This window comes from Berghia stephanieae, chromosome 9, assembly GCF_034508935.2.
Source record: "Berghia stephanieae isolate SIO BIC M18660-M18661 chromosome 9, UCSD_Bste_1.3, whole genome shotgun sequence".
Lineage (NCBI taxonomy): Eukaryota > Metazoa > Mollusca > Gastropoda > Nudibranchia > Aeolidiidae > Berghia > Berghia stephanieae.
In genome coordinates, this window is record NC_088368.1 from 28288371 (window position 1) to 28310852 (window position 22482).

The 22482-nt window shown below is 33.5% G+C and overlaps 3 protein-coding genes across 8 annotated transcripts in view; 2 read left to right on the forward strand and 1 right to left on the reverse strand.

Annotated features, from left to right (window-relative positions):
• Window positions 1–794: 794 nt before the first annotated feature.
• On the forward strand, window positions 795–4957 carry LOC144979351 (fatty acyl-CoA hydrolase precursor, medium chain-like). Its single transcript, XM_078925995.1, has 3 exons — window positions 795–861; window positions 1692–1980; window positions 3383–4957. The coding sequence occupies exons 2-3, from the start codon at window positions 1746–1748 to the stop codon at window positions 4924–4926; spliced, it is 1779 nt and encodes a 592-aa protein (XP_078782121.1). The 5' UTR covers window positions 795–861; window positions 1692–1745; the 3' UTR covers window positions 4927–4957.
• A 5355-nt stretch (window positions 4958–10312) lies between these two features.
• LOC144979352 (liver carboxylesterase 1-like) lies at window positions 10313–14768 on the forward strand. The gene is made up of 2 exons (XM_078925996.1): window positions 10313–10579; window positions 12822–14768. The coding sequence occupies exons 1-2, from the start codon at window positions 10348–10350 to the stop codon at window positions 14354–14356; spliced, it is 1767 nt and encodes a 588-aa protein (XP_078782122.1). The 5' UTR covers window positions 10313–10347; the 3' UTR covers window positions 14357–14768.
• A 4804-nt stretch (window positions 14769–19572) lies between these two features.
• Window positions 19573–22482, reverse strand: part of LOC144979982 (sideroflexin-2-like) — a 19205-nt gene continuing 16295 nt past the window's right edge. For 5 of the 6 annotated variants that reach the window (XM_078927393.1, XM_078927394.1, XM_078927392.1 and 2 more), the window contains exon 11: window positions 19858–22482. This exon is cut by the window's right edge and continues 515 nt beyond it. The gene's annotated coding sequence lies outside the window, so the exon portion shown is untranslated. The other variant, XM_078927390.1, reaches the window with a different exon arrangement.

Genomic DNA, 22482 nt, shown 5'->3' on the forward strand with positions numbered 1-22482 from the left:
ATGAATGACTAGGTAAATTAAAATTAATCAACGAAAAAGAAAGCAATAGTTAAGTAAATGCATAGATATTTAAATTACACACTGTAATAGTAAATAAATACGAATAATTAGATAAATTATAATTAATAAATGAACAAATAAATACATAAGTAAATACATAGATGAATAAATAAATAGTAGATAATATGAATAATTGGATACATTAAAAAAAATTTTATATATATATATATATATATATATATATATATATATATATATACATGGGTAAAGACAGAGATATATACATTTATTAATTACACACCCATCCCGGTGACCCACAACTCAAATTCTATAGCTTAAGCTTGAGATTCATTTGCCCCGATTTATTAACGTTTTGAGATGACTGGTCAGATATTAATGTATAGTAGTTGAAGGGCATCGGGGGGGGGGGGGGGTACCGATAACCCAGGTGGTAGAGCACTCGCTTCACACGCAAAGGCACAGAGAACGAAGCCCCTGCCCACCCAGCTGTGATTGGGTAGCTGGGTCTGCTAGATCCGGCGGAAAGCTCCATTACGATAACTCCGAGTCATCTCCAAAGGGTAGCAAGCAATTGCTATTGTCCGTTCCAAGCTATAGAAATCGGGATAGAGTCTGAATCAATGGGCCTAATTGCTATGAAGAAAGGCAATGTTGATGGCAAGCTTCCATCTCATGCCGAATAGCAAATCTACTTCATTGGCCTTATGACCCGATAAAATAGCCTTTTACTTTTATGCTTATGGCGATAAATTTGTTGCATAGCGTTTATACAATTTAAACGCCCATAGTACGTAATCTATTAGACAAAAATCATTGCTTGAAATCAAGGCGTTTTCACAGGTTCGTTAAGTTATGTGCTATATTATTTTGATAATAGTAATAATAATAATAATAATAATAATAATAATAATAATAATAATAATAATAATAATAATAATAATAATAATAATATAATAATAATAATAATAATAATAATAACGTTAGATATTATTATTATTATTATTATTATTATTATTATTATTATTATTATTATTATTATTATTATTATTATTATATTATTATTATTATTATTATTATTATTATCATCATCATTATTATCATTATTATTATTATTATTATTATTATTATTATTATTATTATTATTATTATTATTATTATTATTATTATTATTATTATTATTATTATATATATATACCTATATGAATTATAAAAAAAGAAAACCATGAAATAATAGTGCTCAAGTTTTTGATAAAAGGAGCTATTTATAAAATATTTCAAGTCTAATTATGATCAACTTCTACAATATTGTTTCGAGCATTTATATATTTATATATATATATATATATATATATATATATATATATATATATATATATATATATATATATATATAAATATATATATATATATATATATATATATATATATATATATATATATATATATATATATATATATAAAGTATGTAAAAGGAACGCCGTGTAATATCTCTGCTATAACGCTGTGGTAAAATTGTGTTTCCACCTAAACCAAAGGGGAATAATAATGTCACTTCTTGATCTCAGTTCTGAAATAATAAATATTACGATTCCGAGAGATGATGGATTTTATGTCAATAACTATTATCTATTTTAATTATATCCTTTATCTATTTATTCTTAATCCCACAGACTAAAGGTAAATTGTGTATGGTTGTGCCTAAATTCTAAAGATAGAAGATAGCCATGGCGTCTGATTGGCTGCTACAAACAATTTACGCGGCGTTGATTGGCCAGGCTATTGTTCCAAGTGACCTCCCTCCCACCAACCCAACAAACACTAACAACAACAACAACCTATTACTGAACCGACCCCTCGTCCACACTTCCTATGGAGATGTACTGGGTATTCGGAAGTTGAGTTCCTCTGGATCTGTAATTAGTACTTTTTTTGGCATACCATTTGCAAGTCCACCTGTTGGTAAGCACATACTATTATGATATGAATAGTTATCTACTAAAGACATCGTTTATGAATGATTTAGGATGAGACTGCATGCAATATTAAGATTAGATTACGTTCATTGGGTTATCCTCATTTTAAATACAGATTTTTACTTGTCAAGCTCATGAAAATGTTAACGTAAAATGTTTAAGTATAACCGCTCAATAAATGTACTCTAATCCTTTATTATAAAACGTTGGTCTCTTCAATGAATCTTTTTTTAAAATAATTTATATTAAATTAACACCACGACCTGTTTTCATGAACGAGGACTAGGTTTAGTAATTTACTAGTCTAGTAAATGACTAGCTAGTCTTAAGCCCAAGCGAAGCAAGTGTCTAAAAAATATCGGATTTCATGAACGCTTTCTTGTCTCGGACGAGCTAGTCTCTTGCCTAGGAGTGGGCGTTGTATGCACGATGACTAATTCGACTATTTTGTGCGGAAAACCTCTCTACTACACGAAGGCAGGTTAAGATACACCAAGTTTCATATTTACAATCAAAGGATTTTCAAAGAGGAAATAGCAACAAATTTGAATTTGACTGTCAACTGTTATAGACTGTAATGATGTCCATTGTCGACTGTCAATTCTATATTTAGAACAATGGCATTTTTCACTGAGACCACGAACACCGAGATTGAAACTCAAAGAAATTGAACCTAAAAAAAAAAACCAAAAAAAAAAAAAAAAACAAACAAAACAAATAATTACTCAAAAAAGAAAGTGTGTTCTGATTAATCATATTATTTCAGTCAATTGCAATGTCAACAGAATAACTTTTGTCTCCACTATACTTTCTAATCATTTTTGTTGTTGTTGTTGTTGTTCTTTGATGCAAACCCTTTGATTTCGGAGTCTTTCGTTCAATCTCAACTCACCGAGCCGAAAGATTCAGTTGTACTTTTAGTTTTTAATCACAAAAAATGTGTACTTTCGACGATCTTCACTTTTCTTATAGTTTTTTAAAGCCAGCGTCAATGGCAACAGGACACTTTTTGCGTTTGCCTCTGTCATTCATAACCGACGTTTTTTTTTTTTTCCGAATCAAAACTCACTTAATCTAAAAAATCAATAGCTGCTATTTTGTTGACGCTATGACGTATCCTAGTTACTAGTCTCAGTCTAAGCCTGCCTCAGCAAATAACTAAAAGTTAGCCAAACTTAGTCCGAAGGTGCCGCGATTTTAGTCTCGGACTTGCTTAATCAGCTCATATGAAATCCGATTTTTTCAAGTCATTGACTAAAGTCAGAGATAGTCAGAGACTAAGCGCTAGTCCGCGTTCATGAAAACGGCCCCATGTCTACTTTGGGGAGCGAGGTTGCGAAACATAATAATATCTTATTCATTTATTGTATATTTTTGCACTTCCACAGGCAAACTTCGTTTCGCCAAGCCAATGCCAGCATCTAAATGGAATGGAATAAGAGACGCATCTGAATTTGGAAACGAATGTTTTCAACACATGTACCCTGAATACTATATTCAGCTGTCTGACAAGACCTTAGCGAGGAAAGAAGATTGCCTATACCTAAACATCTACAAACCAGAGACGAGAAAAGGTTCCCAGGAATTGTTACCAGTTATGGTTTGGATTCACGGAGGTGGTTTTATTTTTGGTGCTGGCTCCCAATACGACGGCACCGACCTCGCATCCAATGGGGTAATAGTTGTGACGATAAACTATAGACTAGAAGTCTTTGGCTATCTCTCCAATGATGATGACGTCATTCCAGGGAATTATGGGATGTTAGATCAAGTGATGGCGTTGAAATGGGTCAGGGAAAATATAAAATCATTCGGCGGTGATCCAGATAAAGTGACAATTTTTGGAGAAAGTGCTGTATCTGCTAGTGTCTCAATGTTAATTTTGTCACCTCTTGCTAAAGGCTTATTCAGTCGAGCTATTATGGAGAGCGGGACAAGTCTAAGTCCATGGGGTTTTCAATTTCCGGCTGCAAGGGTCACCCAGAGTCAGGTGACCAATTTGATCGGGGCAAGTGTGGGATGTAATAGTAGAGATTCTGTGAAAAAGTTGGAATGTTTGAGAAGTATTGATGCCGAAACTTTATTCAACACAAGTTTGGTAGTTGGAGAGGCATTGCGTCTTGGAATTATGATGAAACCAGTTGTGGAAACTAAATTCGGTTTTTTACCAGACCGCCCAGTTAATCTATGGACACAAGGCAAATTCAATCACGTTGACACGATACGAGGCTTCAACAAAGCTGAAAGTGGATTGGAAGTTTTATACCGTTCAAATTATTCTCTTTCGGTTCAACAATTCACCGCCGGTATAAAATCCAATTTGGAGCAATTTGCTATTGTTGATATCCATGAAATGGTCAACTCAATATTGAAAGACAAAAATATCAATGCTGCATCAGATGAGCACGACAATCTCATTAAACTTGTAGAAGTTTTATCTGATATCAATTTCAGAGGGGCCAGTATAGCCGAAGGGAATATGGAATCTAATATGGCGCCTGAAAAAAAGCATTACGTTTATGAATTTGATTACAAACCGAGCCGGTCTCGTTCACCAACATGGATGCCAGCTATGCACGGGGACGAACTTCAGTTTGTCTTTGGTGTCAATCTGCGTAATATATTTGTAGTATCGGACACGCCTTCTGCAAATGATCAACTTATATCAAAACTTATTCAAAGAATGTGGACAAATTTTGCAAAATATGGAACTCCAACGCAAATATCTTCCCCTTCAACAACAGCAAATGTCATGTCTTCTTCAGAATCTTTTGCCTGGGGGCCCTATACGGGTGATACAACAGCAAACGTGTTTAGAATCGGCCTGGGCAATAAGGAAGTCTCATTCAGAAACCACACTTCTGCTCGTATTTTCCAGAAAGTTTTCAAGAGGCTGGATACTGTATTGCCAGAGAGATTTATCGTTGGTTGATATTTATATCTTTCCCATACACTATCAGATTATGTCGATGCACGTATTGTTTCTTAGTAATTCTATGAACATTACCATTAAATATAGATTCATTTTTTTACAATGAAAAGAACAAAAAGTCTAGTCTCTTTATCTCCCTTCTTTAAAAAAGATTTTTTTTCTTCTACCAAACGAGTGGGTTCAATATTTTTGTACCTGACCCATACTAGAGAATAATAATAATAATAATAATAATAATAATAATAATAATAATAATAATAATAATAATAATAATAATAATAATAATAATAATTATTATTATTATATATTATTATTATTATTATTATTATTATTATTATTATTATTATTATTATTATTATTATTATTATTATTATATTATTATTATTTTATTATTATTATTATTATTATTATTTTTATTATTATTATTATTCTTATTATCATTATTATCATTATTATTATCATTATTATTATTATTATTATTATTATTATTATTATTATTATTATTATTATTATTATTACAATAATGAAAAAAGCGCGTTTTGTCAGTAAAATGGTGTGTTGACAATTTCCACAGGCCTGATATCGCCTATTACGGTGTGGTCATCTTGGAAACTGGAGAATGTCGATGAACAATTTGGATTATTAGTAAACTACTATCTAGTTATTTTCTGATTAACAAATTAATAGTGTAGTTTTCTGAAATAAAGTCCTAAAGGGTTGGATGGAACGTTTTGCAATTTCCCTTATGATTTCAACGATATTGACTTAAAACCTTAACATTTGGCATAAACACTCTCTAACCAATTGGCTTTGATGTGTCACCATTTCTATGGTCTATATTATAACGTATTATAACCTGACATAATCTATGTTGTCCTATTACGTCGTCAAAAAAATCGATCTTAACAAAAAAAAAAAAAAAAAGAAAATGGCTGCACCTAAAGATATTCAATTCAAGCAGCGTGCTGTTATTGAATTTATGAATGCTGTTCACGCATTGAAATCCATACCAGAACAATAATAATAATAATAATAATAATAATAATAATAATAATAATAATAATAATAATAATAATAATAATAATAATGATAATAATAATAATAATAATAATAATAATAATAATAATAATAATAATAATATAATAATAATAATAATAATAATAATAATAATAATAATAATAATAATAATAATAATAATAATAATAATAAATTGCGCTTATATGGCGCATATTCCCGTTGGAGGGCTCTATACGCTTAATAATAAAATCTCGAGAATAAAAAGAAACATGAAAGTATGACATACAAATATTAGCAACAGGTCTATACATAATATATGCAAGTAAATATAAATATTATAAAAATAGAATGAAAAATGTGTTACACGGTACAGGGACATAAATAGATAGGTTTAAATCGAAATAGTCGTTGATGTTGTTTAAAACCAATAAACATATAGGGGCTACAAAATAAAATTACGTCACAACATTTCTGGATTTCTAATGATCAAATCTTATAATATTCGTAAGAAAGGTAAGTTTTAAAATGTGTTTTTTTTTTCTTTTAATATGATATTTTGAATCTAAAAATCTCATGTCATCTGGCAGGCTGTTCCAAATATGAAGCCCTGCAAATTTAAAAGATCTTTCGCGTTCTTGTTTTAAATTATGTTATCGTGGTGGTGTTCCTTATTCGTGAATGTCAGAAGAGAGACGAGAAGGATGAATGGATAAGTAGAGTTGTGTCGTTTCTATTTGTGTTGACAATGTAACTTAATTTCCGCATTAAATGCATCGTATTTTGTAAATCTTGATTTCCTTTATATTATAATTGTTAACATTGTCTAGCCGTGAAACACGGGCTTTCTCCGTCTTTCTCTTCCTTATGCTCAGTACAGTAACCTGATCTTCTACTCTTTAGGAACTTATCAACGAGTTCCCTCTGTCTATCTTTATCCTATTCTTTTCTTTATGTTGACGTTTCGGGCTATCTGGTTCTACCGACTCTCTGGGAGTGGCCCGAATCGCCACATGACGCTTGTGTTGATTATTGCACCGTTTGGCGATGGGTAAGGTTCGTGGAAGAAGGAGACCTGATCGAAACAAACCTTCAAGAAAAATGCGATAATGCTCGATCCTACACGAGTAAAAAAAAAAAAAAAAACAGACGCAAACTGTACTGAGGAAAAGGGATTTCTCCACCTTGCCACATCCGTCCTACAGTTCCGACCTAGCGCCTTCAGATGTCTTATTTCCAAAGCTGAAGGAATATCTCAAAAGGAAACCACTATGAAGGCGACAAAGACGTGAAGGCTGCTATCCGATTTTGGTGTCGAGGACGGACGTCAGATTTTTGCCGACGAGATGTGTCAAGGGGCATGGCGTTGGCAACTCTGCGTTGACCGTGACGTTAACAACTATGTCGAAAAATAAAGTAAGCAATCTGTAGCTGAGAAACCAAACTTTCTTTTGATGTATTATTTAACGAAATACTCCAAAAAAGTGAGGGAGTTATTACGGAAAAAGACTTTCCAGCCCACCCTCGTACTTTTGATACCAAGAGAACGCTTTTTTTAAAAATATACATTTTTGACTTCGTATTTGCTGACTAGACGTTTCTAGTACTCTACAGCCTTTTGTTTGGATTGAGAATGATATTGATATTGGTTGAAGAAGGGTTTTGAGCTCGAAACGTTCATTATTTGGTGTTTTGTTCTTTTTTTTTCCCCGTTTATTTTTTAAATAAAATTCATTACTATGATTATTATGATGACGATGATGATGATGATGATGATTATTATTATTATTATTATTATTATTATTTATTATTATTATTATTATTATTATTATTATTATTATTATTATTATTATTATTATTATTATTATTATTATTATTTATTATATCATCATCATTCATCATCATTTATTATTATTATTATTATTTATTATTATTTTTATTTTATTATTATTATTATTATTTATTATTATTATTATTATTATTATTATTATTATTATTATTATTATTATTATTATTATTATTATTATTATTATTATTTATTATTATTATTATTATTATTATTATTATTATTATTTATTATTATTATTTATTATTATTATTATTATTATTATTATTATTATATTATTTATATTATTATTTATTATTATTTTTATTATTATTCTTATTATTATTATTTTATTATTATTATTATTATTATTATTATTATTATTATTTGTTTTCTTTGTTTTAATTGATGATTGATTTAGGATAATAAATTGAAATATCTAAACGTGACATAGAACGGAGCAGTTGTCCAAAGTGAGCAAATTGAGGGTTAAGAATTTTGCTCAATGGAAAAAAAACGAAAGTGCCTGAAGCGAAGCTCGAACCCGGGATCTTCCGGATCAAAGTGCAATGCCTTAACGACTCGACAACTTCGCCACTCTAGATTGATTCAATTTGATTAAGGAACTTTATTTTTTTTTCCTAATGAAAAGAGTTACAATGAAAGGATTAATCTTAACTCGAGTTTTATAGAAGGAACAAAATTGACGTCACTCAGCTAATTTGTTGTTTTTTAAACAGCCATTTTAATGATTAGTTCTCAATAAATTATATCAAATCAGACTATAAACGTTACACCTAATAGTTTTGTGTGTTGTTAGGTTATATCCGACTTGCGGATGACGTGAGTATCAAACCTAAACGCATAACTTCAATAAGTTACTAAGTTCAGTTATAAACATCAGTTATTACCAGTGGCGTGGGGCCATTGGATCGAATGGTGCCAGGCACCACACCAATCTTTTAAAAATCATTAACAGCATAAGTTAATTAAAAATAAAACAGAAATTTTAACTCCACTGGCTTTCGGCAACTCGCCAACAACATACTGCCTTTTTAGTCTCCACTCTATTCAAGATTCCGAATCACGCACTGCGCCGACTCGTGTGTTGGTGACATCACTGCGCGAATTAGTGACGGAATCAACATCGTGGTGCAAAGCAATCCAAGCTCCAGTTAATGCTCTATCCATTAGTATCGCTACAGCTGATAGAGCGAGAAACTGGGTCGAATTATACTATCTTCAAATAGCGGAAAACCCCTCGACTAGTGCCAGGATCTGAGAGCTCCACCGTTGGACTGGAGGGATGCGCACGTCATAATTAGGGTAACTTCGGCCATCCAAAATATTACATTAACTGTCAAAAACACTGATCATTGTCAAGTTTATTTGTAAGTAGCAAAGAAAAACAACATAAAACTTTAAAATATGACATATTAACCCCCCCCCCCCCCCACCTCTTTTTCATGATTATTGAATAAAGTAATTCTTTGCAACGAAGCACAATGGACGAATTTACCAACATTTTTCTTGCTTGTAGTGCCGAGTTGATGGTTACGTGTGTATGAGTGTTTATTTGTGTGTGTGTGTGTGTGTGTGTGTGTTTGTGCGTGTGTATTTGTGTCAGACAGAGAAAGAAAGCGAAGATTAAAAATATAAAGTATAAAACTGACAAATCATGGACATCTAGAGGCTATAGTGACCTTAACCACTTCCATCGTATTTCTTGACCTCCTGAACGTTGTTTTAGCACCCTTAAAATAGTGAAAAATGTCTTGCGAAATTCAATGAAGCAGGAGCGGTTAAATTCGTTAATGATTCTGTCAATTTACAAAGCTGAAATAGATGCCATTCCAAATTTCAATAAACAAATTATAAAAAGATTTGCAGATTTTCTTTACAAGTACTAAAAGTAAGTAATTTCTGTCATAGGTTTCTTTTCTCTTTTGATTTACATTTATCACATATTGATTGCATTATCTACCAAATCCAATCCTTTAAACAAAGAATAATTACAAAGACCTTTTCACACGGGACTTGTATCTCAGTGTTGTGGCTTGTTGTTTTCATGAATTATTTGTTTTTGTGAGTTTTGTCCAGTCGCAGAAACCATCGACCCTCCCCCCACCCTTCCAAAAAAGAGAGTTTTTAACATGTGCTCTCTCCTCTTAATCGTGTTCACTGTTTTAGAATTGTTTTTCTTCTTCTAATCATGGCACCACCATACGCCGTCAATACGCCACGCCGCTGGTTATTACCGTATTGAGGCAAATTGTCACATATTTTGGTGACAATAAATGAATTAACCAGTTAGTTGCCGTATTATTATTATTATTATTATTATTATTATTATTATTATTATTATTATTATTATTATTATTATTATTATTATTATTATTATTATCATCATCATCATCATTATTATTATTATTATTATTATTATTATTATTATTATCATCATCATCATTATCACTATCATCATCACCATCATTATCGTCATTATTTATTATCATCATCATCATTACTATTATTACCATTGTCTTCCAGAAAGTAAGTACGTACAAGAATAGAGCAATACAGACATGGCTTCTGATTGGCTATTACAAACCATTTACGCGGCATTGATTGGCCAGGCTATTGTTCCGAGTGACCTCCCTCCCACCAACCCAACAACCACTAACAACAACAACGTATTACCAAACCGACCCCTCGTCCACACTTCCTATGGAGATGTACTGGGTATTCAGAAGTTGAGCTCCTCTGGATCTGTAATTAATACTTTTCTTGGAATACCATTTGCTAGTCCACCTGTAGGTAAGTTGGTCAATGTCTCGTATTACAACGTTTAACTTCATTTCTGCGCCTGAGGAAAAGAACATAAAGACAGATATATATGTTCAGTGTCCACGCCAAATAATAAACAAACACACATAAACGCGCGCGCACACACACACACACACACACACACACACACACACACACACACACCATACGAACCCATATAAATAGATAAATAAATAAGTAAATAAGATTATTGAGCTTTTATAGAGAGCTTTATTTTTTTGTTTTTAAGGGTTTTACAGCGCTTGCAATACATTAAGGTCATATCAGCGCCAGTAAAAAGTCTCATCCAGACACAAGCACAGGTCCCAACTAAGAGGAATACACTCAAATGTTTACAAATCAGATAATATAAAATGTAAACTAAACATAATACAATGCATAACAGAGAGATGATTTACAAGGAAAAAAATATCATCTCCCAAAACTAGAACTATACATTCGACTGTTTCCCTCCCAGCCAAGGAACTCCGGCAAGGGTCAGGACAAGACTAAGTAATCTCATTCCAAGACAACAACAGGAAACAATTGGAAAACGGGTATGGGGGGATAGAAGACAAAGCATGTACCTCCCTGCCCACTATGGGAGGTCAGGATCCCCACCCAGTTATATAGAGCAATATCCACGAAACGTGCCCAAAACGCTGTAGATAGTATACAATTGCGTCTCTCTCTAATCTAGATCTTCACAACCCATTTTTGTAATGGTCAATATTTTGCGTCCTTTTTTTTGAGATTTCCAGCACAACAATGAGCCCATAAGGAATTGGGTTATCAGACCTGCAAATAAGTGCACATCGATCTATCTCATCTCATCTCATGTAGTTCCATATCTGAAGCAGACGTCGGAGGTCATCTTCCGCCAAGCTGATCTATCTCTTGCCAATTCTATTAAAGCAGCGCCACCTTTCTCAGCTTCATCTGTCCAAGTTCTTATCCCTTTCAAATACGTTATTCTTTGTCTTCCTCTTATTCTTTTTCCATTCATCTTTCCAGTCAAGGCGAGTATTTCCAAACCAGGGTGGCGGATAATGTGTCCTAAAAATTCCATTTGGCGTTTGATGATTTTTGTTATCAGTGATCTTTTTCTGTTTGCCATTTCTAAAATTTCTTCATTTCTTTTCCTTTCCATCCATGACACCCTCATCATTCTTCTGTAAAACCACATTTCCACTGCCTCCAGTCTTTTAACCATGGTCTTGTTTATGGTCCAGCTCTCACAACCATATAGCAGCACAGACAGTACATAGCAATCCAGGACTTTGATTTTTGTTTTCATGCTAATATTCCTGTTTTTCATAATTGTATGCAGCTGGTTGAATGCATTCTTCGCCATACCTATTCTTTTCTTTATTTCACAATCTGATTTTCCATTGGATGTTACATTGAAGCCTAAATATTTGAAACATTCAACTTGTTGTATTGTTTGTCCTCTGCTTGTTATTACACAGGCTGGTGGGTTATTATTTTTAGATACCGTCATACATTCTGTTTTAGATATATTCGGTTCCAGTCCCATATTTTCACTACTCCTGACTACAACATCCAGTAATTCTTGTAGTTCATGTTCAGATTCTGCCAGTAGAACCGTATCATCTGCATACCTATCGATCTATCACTATACCCAAAACATAGGCTCTAGATGCTTACATTAGTTTTATTTTTCAACTCAAATGGCACCAAATATCAACGGAGACACATAGCACAATGAATGTCTCCGATATGGATTACAACACACACATAGCACGATGTAATTACAACACACAAGTATCAACCAGCAGTTGGCATCGTCAAATTTTAAAGGAGACGAAAATGTTCCTTACATCAAATTATTTGCCAAAACTATACAGGTTTATGAATATTTAATAATTCTTGATCTCTGAAAAACTATCCAACAGAGATTGTCTTGATAACAGAAGTAATATTATCATGAAAATATCGCTATCTCTTGATTCCAAGTTGTAGTCGAATGTTTGTATTTTTCTATATTAAACATATTGCAAAGGGTAGCAAGCAATTTTACGCTATAGAAACAGGGATAAACTCTGGCTCCATGGGCCTAATGGCTCTGAAAGACTACTTACTTACTTAACACATTCACAACTAAACAAGGTAAAGCTTATAGAATCACCTGTTAATCTAATCTTTATCAATTTCATCTTATATATTCTTAAGTAATGATTACATGCTGTTCATTTTTGTTCTACATTTTCAGGCAATCTACGATTCGATAAGCCAATGCCAGCATCCAGGTGGAACAGGGTTAAAGACGCCTCTGAATTTGGAAGCGACTGTATGCAAGATATTTACTCTGCCTACTACTCTCAGCTTTTTGATAATCCCAAGGCTGAAGATTGTCTTTATCTTAACATCTACAAGCCCGAAATGAAAACCGGTTCAAACGTTTTGTTGCCGGTTATGGTTTGGGTCCACGGAGGTGGTTTTGTTTTTGGTGCTAGCTCCCAATACGACGCCACCGACCTCGCAGCCAATGGGGTAATAGTCGTGACGATAAACCATAGGCTAGAAGTCTTTGGCTATCTCTCCAATGATGATGACGTCATTCCAGGGAATTATGGGATGTTAGATCAAGTGATGGCGTTGAAATGGGTCAGGGAAAATATAAGATCATTCGGCGGTGATCCAGATAAAGTGACAATTTTTGGAGAAAGTGCTGGATCTGCTAGTGTCTCAATGTTAGTTCTGTCACCTCTTGCTAAAGGCTTATTCAGTCGGGCTATTATGGAGAGTGGGACAAGTCTGAGTCCATGGGGTTTTCAATTTCCGGCCGCAAGGGTCACTCCAAGTCAGATGACTAATTTGGTCGGGGCAAGTGTAGGTTGTAATGAAAAAACTTCACAGGAAAAGTTAAATTGCATAAGGCAGGTTGATGCTGGAACGTTGCTGAACGGAAGTGTAGCAGTTGGAAAAGCCCTGGGTCTTCCTTTATTGTGGAAACCAGTTGTCGAAACTAAGTTTGGATTCTTACCAGACCGTCCAGTTAATCTATGGACACAAGGCAAATTCAACCACGTTGACACCATACGAGGTTTCAATAAAGCAGAGAGTGGTCAAGATGTGCTTTTTCGTTCAAATTATTCACTTTCAGTTCAACAATTTATCGCAGGTGTAAAAGGTAGTTTGGTTCAGTTTGCTATTGTTGATTTGGACGAAATGATAAAGTCAATTTTACAAGACAACAACGTCAATTTCGCCTCAGATGGACACGACAATTTTATGAAGCTTGTAGAAGTTTTATCGGATATCAATTTCAGAGGGGGTACTATAGTCGAGGGGAATTTGGAATTTAAAATGGCGCCTGAGATGAAACATTATATTTATGAATTTGATTACAGACCGAGTCGGTCCAAAACACCAACATGGATGCCTGCAGTCCACGGGCAAGAACTTGAATTCGTTTTCGGCACCAGACTGCTTGATGATTATTATAAGTCGGCGAAGCCTCCATCTACCAACGACGAGCTTGTATCAAAAGTTGTTCAAAAATTGTGGATAAATTTTGCAAAGTACGGAACGCCTACACAAATACCTTCCTTAACCGGAAATGCTATGTCTTCCTCCGCGACTTTCAACTGGGGACCTTATATCGGCGATGGGACAGCAAATGTGTTAAGAATTGGTCTGACCAGCAAAGAAGTCTCCTTCAGAAACCACTCGTCTGCTCGTACTTTCCAGACGGTTTTCAAGAGGGTGGATTCCGTTTTGCCAGAAAGATTTATCGTCGGATGAAATATTTCTGTCCACTTTTCATTTGATTTCATTTCGTTTTGATATCATTATTAGTCTAGATTTGTGCATAAATCAAATTGCAGGTTTGCTAGTCGTGCGCATTCATGTGCTTGTCTTCGCTTAATTTGTTGTAAATGAGTGTCAATAGGAGGAACGAAATTGACGGCACTCTACTCTTTATTATTGTTTTAAAGCCAGCCATTTTATGAGCGGTTCTCACTAACTTGTGTCATTCAGAATATAAAATATCCGACTGGTGGATGTTGTAATTTAACTAAACGCATAAAAATAATATTTTGCGTTGGTATGACAACCTGGGTCATCAGTCTTGTAAATAAAAGCCAATATTATAATAGACTGTAGCACAAAGAAAAAGATTGCTAAAAAAATAAAAAGCAATATTGTTCGTATTTAACAACAATTGTTTTGCTTTTATTTTATTTAAGGTTATTGACGTTAACGATTTATTTCATTTATTTTACCTGTCTGTTCCAAACAAGCTGTAATCTGCGTCATTTAATTATCATAATGGAATTTTGTGTGACATGTGTAGACCGTTTAAAATTCTCCACTAACGTGACAGAGGGTCCCGACCAGCTCAGTTGGTAGAGCGCTCGCTTCACGCGCAAATGGACGAAGTTCGATCCATCCAGGGTTAAGTCGAAATTGTTATCTGAGACCCTTGTCCACCCAGCAGTGGTTGGGTAGATGGGTCTGTTAGATCTGGCGGAAAGCACTTTATCTTAGACTGGCGTCCTATCCAATGGGTAGCAAGCTTATTTTCCGCGGTGTAGTAGAGTAATTCTCAAAGTGATGGTCCAGGACCGACATGCACTTATTTTCAGGTCTGATAACTCAATCCCTTATGGGTCATTGTTGTAATGGAAATCTATGTTTTTGTTTTTAAGGGTTTTACGGTGCTTGCAACACATCAGGTCAAATCAGCGCCAGTAAAAAGAAGAAAATTGGATAGTGAAAAGATTTTAAATGTACAATTAAAAGGACTTGAGGAAAGAGTAAGACAAAGGGGAATTGGTTCAAATAGAGAACAGATGTAGATTCCAAGAGCACACTATCAAAGTACTTAGTTTGAGATCACCTAAAAGTCTCAACCAGACGACCAGCACAATATCCCACTAAGAGGAATACACTCAAATGCTTACACATTATACATTCAAAATTACAAATATAATAATACATAACAGAGAAATGATTTACAAGGAAAAAATATAATCTCCCAAAACAATAACTATGCATTTGACTTTTTCCCTCTCAGCCAAGCTTTACGGCCAGGCCCAGGGCAAAACCAAGTAATCTCATTCCAAGACAAAGACAGAAAGCAAATTGGAAAACAGATATAAGGGGATAGAAGACACAAGTACCTCCCTGCCCACTATGGGAGGTCAGGAACCCCACTCAGTAATGGAAATCTAAAAAAAATAATAAAAAAATAATAATAATAATATTTTTTTTTTAATGACGCAAACTATTGTCCATTCATCACTGTTACACTAGGCCTAGAAAAAGTAAGACAAAGGGGAATTGGTTCAAATAGATGTAGATTCCAAGAGCACAATATCATTGTACATAGTTCGAGATCACATAAAAGTCTCATTCAGACACGAGCACAGGATCCCACTAAGAGGAATACACCCAAATACTTACATTATAAATTCAAAACACCAAATATAATAATACATAACAGAGAGATGAATTACAAGGGAAAAAAACATCTCCCCAGGCAAGGACTCTGGCCATGGCCTAGACAAAACCAAGTAATCTCATTCCAAGACAAAGGCAAATTGGAAAACAGCTTTAGAGGGATAGAAGTCACAGTAAGTGCCTCCCTGCTCAGGAGGGAGGTCAGGAACCCCATCCAGGAAAATAAACATCCTCACTCGTAGTCAAAGTGGTTCTTAGAGATATATTGTGAATTTTGTTAGTAAGTTGGATTCGATTATCCCTAACAGAGCCCACATTCCTTTTGACCGCTATTATGGGAGAAAGAGAGAGTGTGTGTGTGTGTGTGTGAGAGAGAGAGAGAGAGAGAGAGAGAGAGAGAGAGAGAGAGAGAGAGAGAGAGAGAGAGAGAGAGGTGTTTTATGTTTTTAAGGGTTTTACGGCGCTTGCAACAGATTAAGGTCATATCAGAGCCAGTAAAAAGGAAGAAAATGGGATAGTAAAAAGTTTTAGAATTACAATTAAAGCATCCAAGAATAAGGCAGACAAAGGAGAATTGGTTCAAATAGGCAACAGTTGTAGATTCCAAGAGCACACTATCACTTAGTTTGAGACCATCTAAAAGTCTCATCCTGACACAGGCACAGGTCCTCACTAAGAGGAATACACTCAAATGTTTACAAATCACATAATACAGTGCATAACAGAGAGATGATTTACAAGGAAAAAAATATTATCTCCCAAAAGAAACTATACATTTGACTGTTTCCCTCACAGCCAGGGTATCCGGCCAGGGCCAGGACAAAACCAAGTAATCTCATTCCAAGACAAAGACAGAAAGCATGTTGGAAAACAGACATAGGGGGATAGAAGACACAGTATGTACCTCCCTGCCTACTATGGGAGGTCAGGAACCCCACCCAGAGAGAGAGAGAGAGAGAGAGAGAGAGAGAGAGAGAGAGAGAGAAAGAGACAGAGAGAGAGAGAGACAGAGAGAGAGAGAGAGACAGAGAGAGAGAGAGAGACAGAGAGAGAGAGAGTGAGAGAGAGATAGATAGAGAGAGAGAGAGAGAGAGAGAGAGAGAGAGAGAGAGAGAGAGAGAGAGAGAAACAAGAATGGCGGCCTGTGTTGGAAAGCTTAGGTCTGAGTAGACACAGTTGTATTTTGTTTTCAAGAATAAAGTTTCTGATTTTTATTTGGAGTTAGATTGAAATTTCTTAACAAGATATATTTACCAGTATTTATTTTACATGCCAGTCGGTTTGCTTCATTTGTGTATATTAATTATCAAGCATCAACAATGGCACATCACAAAGGTTCAGCAAATTATATATATAATTATTTATATTTATATTGGTAAAATAAAAAGAGAGGAATCTCATTTAATTCAATATGTAATTCTGACAAAGGGAAACATCTGAGTATTATTTGAAGGCACATTTTCAAACATGGAGTACCTTTCTAATATACTGAATGAAAGCAGAAAAAAAGGCGTTTATTGGTAACAGTCTTGCCTACTACTATGAAAAATTCGTAGAATTACGAAATTGTGAGTCCAATTTCAAAACTTCATGAGCATCTCTAAGTCATTAAAACTTCTTGAAAATTAAAGTTGACTACACAATTTTAATTTTTTATGTAATTATTGTGAGGGTAAGTTGTTGATTTAAATGGTTAACTAAAACGACTATTATTGTTATGTCCTAAAAATAACGAATTTTTGAATTTTCAAGTAGCAGGTCTGCGGTAATGGATATTATTAAAGCGCTGGGTATTTGGAAGATTATCACATTAATGTTTTAATATTAATAGATACAAAAAGGCACAATGTGATGTACAATATAACATGAATAAAATAATAGGTTTTAAAGGCAAGTAGACTATCCGGTTTGATTAAAGGGTTTCAACAAGTTAGTTGGACGCTGATTTCTAAATATATCTCAGACCTCTTTCATTTACACTATTATTCATTTTAAAAAAAGAAAATTATATGGTTTAGCAGAAAGATCTCAATAAGGCAGGCTGATTATTGTCATGGTTTTTAAAATTTTTTTATTTCTTGTATTTTTCTCTCTTGCTTTGTCTTCACTGTTTCATACACACTTTTTCAGACCTTTATCTCACACTAGTGCCTGCTCCTTAATTTGTCATTTAACATAAATACATGGATTGTGTGCTGAATGAATGAAACTTGGCTTTTAAAAACAAAGACAAAATGAACGCAAACGAGTTTATGTTTTATGTTTTTATGTTTTTAACGGCGCTTGCAACACATTAAGGTCATATCAGCGCCAGGAAAAAGGAAGAAAATGGGATAGTAAAACGTTCTAGAATTACAATAAAACATCCAAGACAAGGGAAGACAAAGGGGAATTGGTTCAAATAAGAAACAGGTGTAGATTCCAAAAACACTCTATCAAAGTACTTAGTTTGAGATCACTAAAAGTCTCATCCAGACACAAGCACAGGTCCCCGCTAAGAGGAACACACTCAAATGTTTTACAAATCATATATAATATAAAGAAAGCATAATACAGTGCATAACAGAGAGATGATTTACAATGAAAAAAATATCATCTCCCTAAACTAACTATACCATCACTGTTTCCCTCTCAGCCAGGGCATCTGACCAGGACCAGGAGAAAACCAAGTAATCTCATTCCAAGATAAAGACAGAAAGCATGTTGGAAAACAGGATATAAGGGGATAGAAGACACAGTATGTACCCCCCTGCTCACTATGGGAGGTCAGGAACCCCATCCAGGCATACGAGTTTGGACAAATTATGGGATAGTCTATTTGCCTTTATACCCGTCCATTTAATTAAATTCATAAAGTATGTTTGGATGACATGTTACTTGACTGGCATCTAAAGCCAGAGTAATGTAACTGACACAACACTGCTTTTGCTTGTTTGTTGTTGACGGTTTGTAAAGGTTCTACGGCGCTTACAACACTCTCAAGTTATTTCCACTAAACAAAAGGATGGGATGAACAAAAAAAAAAGTATACACTTACAATAAAAATAAAAGCACTTGGGAAAATGTAAGACAAAGGGGAATCAATCAAATAGGGTAAAAAGGAAGATTCCAAGAGCAAATTATCAATGTGCTTGATTGGAATAACATTAAAAGTTCCATCCAGACATAAACACAGGATCCAGCATAGCGTAATACTCTGAAATGCTTACAACACGTGATATTCAAAACAAATAAAACATCACAGTACATAGCAGAGTCGCTTTTTCATGTCGTCAGCAGAATGGTACATGTTGATCCTTTATATAATCAAACCAACTGTGTTGATTACAATGAACTTACATATTTCATGTACATAACTATATATATATATATATATACACATATATATATATATATATATATATATATATATATATATATATATATATATATATATATATATATATATATATATATATATATATATATATATATATATATATATATTTTGTATATAATTATCTTTGGTTGAATTTGAGCATATAAAGTAAATGGATATAATCAACAACAATGTATTTTAGATTTGTTTAGAAGTGGTTTACAGTGGCTATTTAAGATACAAAATTTAAAAAGCTGTTCCACATTTTGAGTGGGTATTTGTTTCTGTTTTTAAGGGTTTTACGGCGCTTGCAACACACTAAGGCTATATCATCGCCAGTAAAAAGGAAGAAAATTGGATAGTAAAAACATTCTAGATGTATAATTAAAAGGACTTGAGGCAAAAATAAGACAAAGGGGAATGGTTTAAATTGCGAACAGATGTAGATTCCAAGAGCACATATCAGTGTACTTAGTTTGAATTTTTTTTTTTTAAGAAAGAAAAACAATAACTGTATAGAACATTTTAGCATCTATATAACATAAAATTCTAAGTATCGTTATTTCGATAAGTTAATTTGCCTTAGGTTGAAACACGATAATGCTGAAATAATGCTTAAAACTTATATAGCGCTATAACATAAAAAGTAAAAACATGTAAATCAAATTGTATCAAAGCCGTTATAACTGGTTATATCAAACAAGGTACGATATGACAAGAAAATAAAAATAGACACATACCATATGAATATGTATAATCTCTAAAGCAGGAATATTTCACTGACATTCCAACAATGTACTATCAAAATCAAACTTTAAAAAATAAATCCAACAACCATTATTTATAATTTTTCTATAAACAGTAACAATAATAAAATTGTTTTTTTCTTATATATCTTTCCTGTCTTTTTTTTTCCAAAATCAGGAACATAAAAAAAAACAAATAAAAAACACACACAATACTCACAATAAAGTGAATAATTTATCCCAGTCATAAATCCAGTCAACACAGCGACAACAACCAAATAATTTTTTTGTTTGTTTAATTAACAAAAAAAACAAAAAAAAAACCCAAAAAACAAAGGAAAAAAAAAAGGATGTATATTAAAATACTCTTCAATTCATTAAATTTTAAAGATTTTTGTTTATAACCTTGCAATATATCTGGGTCGCATAAGCAACTAGCATTTCCATTTACTTCTCATCACAATTCATTTAATCACATATTTAGTATTGAGTGAATACATTTGCTGCCTAATACAGTCCCTTGATTGGTGACAACATTAGAATCACATGGACAGAAACACACAGGACTGTCATCTAAGCCTCGTGGCTTGTGTGCATGAGTTGGTTTGTGATAATTTGTGATTTTCATTGATTCGTAGAAACCGTCAAGTCTTCAGAAATGTTGTTTACATCCAAGTTCTTCTTCTAATAAGTAGTACTCTCTGTGTTGGGTCATAATCGGCAGAAAAACGCATTCCCCAAATACAGGAGAGAATATTTGCACAATAAAATACTTACACTTATGATAATAACAAGACATAAAGTAAGTAGAAAACAACCTAAAGATAATAGACAAAAAAACAAACTTTGCATGATGGGAAGTTGAATCCATGACCCGACTGTTTGGCACCTTTCCAATCACTCTAAAATTGACACCATTCACCAGTAAAAAATAAAAAAAAGCGGTTTCATGCATAGCAACTATCTTGAGCCCTCTCACAACATCTTGAGGTCATGAGGTCAACACATAAACACCAACCACTATGAAAACCTGAATCCAATGTAGATATGAAAAAGACACAGTTATTCTTAACTAACAAATATCACTATTGGCACCTTGCAATCAACGAAGTTCAGATTCAACTAAAGCCGATCATTGCACTGTGCACCCAGCATTTTTTTGTACAGTATTTGTAAGTAATTGGACTCAATACAGCATATCAGGGTGAAGCAAATTGAACTTTGAAATGAAATTTGCTTTTACCGAGGAGAATAAATGTAGCTTATTGAATCAGTTCTGAGACATCAACATGGTTTCTAAATGAGTTATATGAGCGGAGTAAAGTTGGAATTGTCTGCCCTTTGTTTGTGACTTTTTAATAATCTTTACGACTAGTAAGAGGAACACTATTTGGTGAATTTGCACTATTGATAATATCCTTCTATAAAAATTAAAAATTACGGAGGCTGTTCAAAAACTATGTGATATAACAATATATAAACACAGAAACAGGGAAACAGGGATTAGGCCATTAGCATTATGATTCAACAGACATACGTTTTTTTTACAATCAATTGTGAACAGAAATGATCTCTTAATTGTTTTGAACAAAATGTCGCAGAACAACATGATTGAGATGGTTACTTATTAAATCCATAGGCACCAGCAGTTAGAAAGACAGAAACCTGAAACTCAAATGTTGCCATTTTGCTAAACAAAGAAAGTTGGAAATGCAAGCTTTTAATTGACATGCTCATTACACTAAATTTGACTTCCACTCTCTGAACCTATAAGATTTCCAGTATTGTGCAAACCTGCTTCCATATACGAAAAAAGGTGAATGGGTCCTTTTTGCTACATTTTAATGGAAACAATCGGTTGACGAATAGAAATTGTTTCGTTTATAAAACCAGATATTTTCGAGCAGGCTACATTGTAAAACTTAGAACTGGCACCCATGGTTACTTAGTTACTGACTCTAGATCATCTAATATGATGTTTAAATAATTTTTTTTTAAACAAAAAATAAGAATATCTGCAAAGACTAAACTGTGTGTATAGTAATCAAAGGGCAGTAATCTGATCAATGAAATAGTCATCAAAATTTTTTTTAGTTGGGCAAAATATGTAAGAGTAAGAATGTTGATGGATGAATGGCAAGCACATTGAGGACAGCTTTGATAAGAAAAGAAAATACATGTACAAATGCTGTATATAATCATACATCACAATTGGTAATGTAAATGGGAAATGGAATAGTTTTTCTAGTTTCAACATAATTAATCATGAAAATGTTGCTGCTTGAAGCTCAAGGAAATAAATAACGATAGGAAATGACACGTAAGTTTCAATTTATTCAACGATAATGTGAATGTTTTTT